This window comes from Dipodomys ordii, unplaced genomic scaffold (assembly GCF_000151885.1).
Source record: "Dipodomys ordii isolate 6190 unplaced genomic scaffold, Dord_2.0 Scaffold188, whole genome shotgun sequence".
Taxonomy (NCBI): Eukaryota; Metazoa; Chordata; class Mammalia; order Rodentia; family Heteromyidae; genus Dipodomys; species Dipodomys ordii.
The window spans coordinates 1383523-1388150 of NW_012267404.1; the positions used below are offsets into that span (position 1 = coordinate 1383523).

General features: G+C 43.5%; 1 protein-coding gene across 1 annotated transcript in view; it reads left to right on the forward strand.

The window, feature by feature from the left end:
* Nucleotides 1-4628, forward strand: part of Kif11 (kinesin family member 11) — a 59056-nt gene that overhangs the window by 45711 nt on the left and 8717 nt on the right. The window contains exons 14-16 of the mRNA XM_013034322.1: nt 824-852; nt 1770-1876; nt 3680-3959. Of these exons, the coding sequence (XP_012889776.1) occupies nt 824-852; nt 1770-1876; nt 3680-3959 (416 nt within the window). The remainder of the gene's footprint in view (nt 1-823; nt 853-1769; nt 1877-3679; nt 3960-4628) is intronic.

Genomic DNA, 4628 nt, shown 5'->3' on the forward strand with positions numbered 1-4628 from the left:
ATAAGCAAAAAGAAAAAAGCCGGAAGTGGCGCTGTGGCTCAAGTGGCAGAGCGCTAGCCTTGAGCTGAAGAGCTGAGGGACAGCGCCCAGGCCCAGAATTCAGGCCCACGACCGGACCCCCCCCCAAAAAAAAAACTATTCATTATTATTTTTTTGTGTGTGTGTGTGCTGGACCTGGGACTTGAACTCAAGGCCTGGATGATATCTTTGAGCTTCAATTTTTTTTTGTGCCGGTCATGGGGCCTGAACTCTGGGCCTGGGTGCTGTCCCTCAGCTCTTCAGCTCAAGGCTAGCACTCTACTACTGGAGCCACAGCACCACTTCTGGCATTTTCTGCTTATGTGGTGCCGAGGTATTGAACCCAGGGCCTCATGCAAGCAAGGCAAGCACTCTACCACTGACTACCTTCCCAGCCCGATAACTCATTCTTAATACAATAGAAATATTTCACTAAATATCAGTGAAAAATGAAGTATCACATGTAACAGACTTTTCTAGGTAGCTGAAGATTATATTTTAATCACAAAAACTTTAAAAATGTTATATAGTCTGAGGAATCGAACCTAGGGCCTTATGCATGCAAGGCAAGCACTCTACCACTGAGCCACCTTCCCAGCCCTCATCCCTCAGCTTCTTGTGCCATAGTGCCATTTCCAGCTTTTTCTCAGTAGTGTGTTGAAGAGTCTCATGGCCTTTCCTGCCTGAGCTGGTTTTGAACTGTGAGCTTCACCAGTTCTCAACCCCCTGAGTAGCTAGGATTACATTGTGAACCACCAACACCTGGCAATTTTTAAAAAAATAAAATCTTATTGTTATCTTTAAGGTGTTGAACAGAATAAGTCAGATAATGAAGTACATTTTTTCTTATAATGTCACCCCTTCCTTTGTTTTACCCCAGTTTTTCCCTCCCTTCCCTGCTCACAAAGTTATATAGGTCATTTTCTACGTAGTGTATCATGAATAGCCTGATTGCATTTATTCCCTTTTCCTCCCTCCCTTTCTGAGGTACCTCCCTTATTCCCCCACCCCCAACAAATACCCCAAAGCAAAAACAAACAAGTTTCTATTTATGATTTATTAATATCACCCAATTGGATTATGTACAGATTTTTTTTTAGCTAGATAATCGCTATGTTTGGCTTGTTTGAACCATTAGGTCACCAGCATCAACTTTCCCTGCTAGTGGTGTTACCAGTTTAAAAAAAAAAAGCCACTGTGTATCTTATCTGTTAAATCCTTCTCCACCTAAGTGATTGATTAATTTGGAAGTACAATGAGAGCAGTTTGTTACAATAGTAAAATCTGCTGATTACTTACTTTAAAAGTCCCTTAATAAGCTCAGCTCCTGTGGCTCACGCCTGTAATCCTAGCTACTCCAGGAGGCTGAGATCTGAGGATTGCTGTTGAAAGCCAGACCAGGCAGGAAAGTCCATGAGACTCTGATCTCCAATAAACCACCAGAAAACCAGAAGTGGCCCTGTGGCTCAAGTGAGAGAGTATTAGCCTTGAGCTGAAGAGCTAAGGGACAGTGCTCAGGCCCAGAGTTCAAGCCCCACGACTGACAGCAAAAAAAAGATGCCTTAATAATAATCTTTTAACCTCACTTTCACTGCTTTCCAGTGTGTGTGGAGATGGAGTTAAAGACCTCATCAATAATTTATCTAATTTTCACCTATGGGAGAATGCTTCTTTGTCATCAGTCATGAACTGAAGAAAATGTTCAAAGTCATAATTTCAATTGTCTTCCTTTCTTATATCTTTCCCTATAGGAACTCTGCCAGTTAGTCAGTCTTTGGGAGGACAGATTCTCTGCTTTGGAAGAAAAGTGTGAAAACATTCAGAAACCACTTAGTGGTGTTCAACAAAATACAGAGCGGTAAGTTCTTTTTAATTATTTTTTTCTAGTAGTGAGATTTGAATTCAGGGCCTGCTGCTTATTTGGCTGGTGCTCTGCCATGTAAATCAACGCTCCAGTCCTGCTTTTTGCTGATTATTTTTGGAACTAGTACTTGGCTTCTTTTTTTACTTATTATTATTATAAAGGTGATGTATGGAGGAATTACAATTACATGAGTCAGGTAATGAATATGTTTCTTTTTGTACAGTGTCTTCTGTTCCCTCACTCTCAGTCCCTCCCTCCCATCTCCACCCACAGGTTGTATATTCACATTCATTAGTCTCCAGTCAGCCTCTACTGATGTACTTTTTCACCCATTTTCACTCGAGTTCTGTACCTTCCCTGCTACCATCCTGAAGACATACAGATGAAGATATCATACATAAAGAAAAGAAGACAGAATCCAGAATCATTAAAAAAAAAAAAAAAAAGAACAAGCTGGTGCTAGTAATTCACTCTTGTAATCCTAGCTACTCAGGAGGCTGAGATCTGAAGATCATGGTTCAAAGCCAGCCTGGGCAGGAAAGTCTGGGAGACTCTTATCTCCAATTAACCAACAGAAAACTGGATGTGTTGCTGTGGCTCACAGTGGTAGAGCACTAGCCTTGAACTGAAACGTTCAGGGACAGGGCCCAGGCCCAGACTTCAAGCCCCACAACTGACTAAAAAAAGAAAGAGAGAAAAAAATCTATTTTATCAGATACCAATATTGCAGGTTCCTTTCTTGTGGTGGGTGCACCACAGTCTAGTGTTCTGGCATGGATCTGTGTCTAGGTAGGAAGATTCCCGCTAGTCCTAGTGGGAAGGTTGTCCTGGTCAGAGTTTTGGTCTGGCATCTCCTTGCAGAGAGGCCAGAAGCAGCATTCCAACACCTGGACCTTGTTTGAGCCCTGGGAGTTGGGGCAGATTCCCATTATGTATTAAGGGGAGTGGTCCCAACTTGTCCTGAACTAGTGTCTACTTCCTATGGGGTGGGGAGCAGCATTTGAACCTCTGGGATAGACATGAGCCTCAGAGGAAGGCAGGTTCCCACTTGAGTCCTAAACTGGTGCCCACTCCAGTCTCGAGTGTCAGATTGGTGTCTGCTTCCCACAGGGTGAGGAGTTATATTCAGGCCTTTAAGCCAGGTGTGAGCCTTGGACAGGGGGACGGTTTCCCTAGGGCAGGGTGGGGAAATACTCCCCACTGGAATCCTGGATTGGCTCTGCTTCCTACAACTGGGGAGCTGCCACATTCAGGCCTCTGGGACAGATGTGAGCCTTGGTGAGGGTGGTGTGGGGAGATTGTGAGCTGGTCAGTTTTTCTACCATCAGCTATAACTGTGGGAAATGCAGGGGCCCAATCAATGCCCAACTAATATTGGTCCCGGTGTCTGTTGGTAGTTGTAGTTTTGTGGCTTGGAGTTAAGGTTGTGTCCTGGGGGACTGACACAGGAAGCAGAAAGGGCTCTGGTCTCTTTGCCCTCTTCAAGTATGGTGTCCCTTCTCTGGCAGGAAGGATGGGGTCCAGGCCAAGCACTCTGGGTCACCACCTACCTATGCAAAGGAAAACCACCTGTCTAAGGAAAGGTTTCATGAGAAAAGATGACTTTTCCAAAGGTTGTTAATGGCAAGTGTGGATCGGACAAGTCCATTCTAGGTTTAGAAAATTCTATCAAGAACATGAGCTGTGTATTACACTGCCTCCCTCCCGATTTCTACTGGAGAGCTCCAGAATCTTAGGAAGTATATCCTTTGAAAACTTTAGTTCCCCACTTAACAATGTTATTCTCTGTACCTACAGGAAATCCAAGGACATAATCAACAAAACAACTTCCCACAGTAAAAAATTGATTGCTGATTCTGATGGCTTATCACAAGAACTCAGACATTTTAACCAAGAAGGTACAAAACTGGTTGAAGAGTCTTTGAAGCTCTGTGATACACTCAACAGTGACCTGAAAATTGTATCTCAACAGTCTGAACAGAGATGTGAGTCTCTGAACACGAACATAGTTTCTTTTTCTGAACAATGGATATCTTGCTTAAATAAAAGGAAAGAAGAACTTGAGAGCTTACTGGAGGTAATAACTATTCCAGGAACTTACTTTGGGATAGTTACTATAATCAGCAAATTAAATGTTCTTAAGGTATAATGAGTAACAATATTGGTATGTGTCTTGATCTCAAAATTAATTTAATTTAATGTTTGTCCTATTTCTGTCCTGTATCTAGCTTTTTTTTTTTTTTTGCCAGTCCTGGGGCATTAACTCAGGGCCTGGGCACTGTCCCTGAACTTCCTCTGCTCAAGGCTAGCACTCTGCCACTTAAGCCATAGCACCACTTCTGGCTTTTTCTTTTCTTTCTTTTTTTTGACCAGTCATGGGGCCTGAACTCTAGGCCTGGGTGCTGGCCTTCACCTCTTCAGCTCAAGGCTAATGCTCTACCACTTGAGCCATAGCGCCACTTCTGGCTTTTTCTGCTTATGTGGTGCTGAGGAATTGAACCCAGGGCTTCATGCATGCTAGGCAAGCACTCTACCACTAAGCCTCATTCCCAGCCCATAGCTTTGGTTTTTGACTTATAATTTCCCTGAGGAAATTGTGTTTTGACATTAATATCTTCCATTGATATGACTTTCTCCAGATTTTTTTTTGGGGGGGGGGTCCGGTTATGGGTCCTGAACTCTGGGCCTGGGTGCTGTCCCTCAGCTCTTCAGCTCAAGGCTAGCGCTCTACCACTTGAGCCACAGC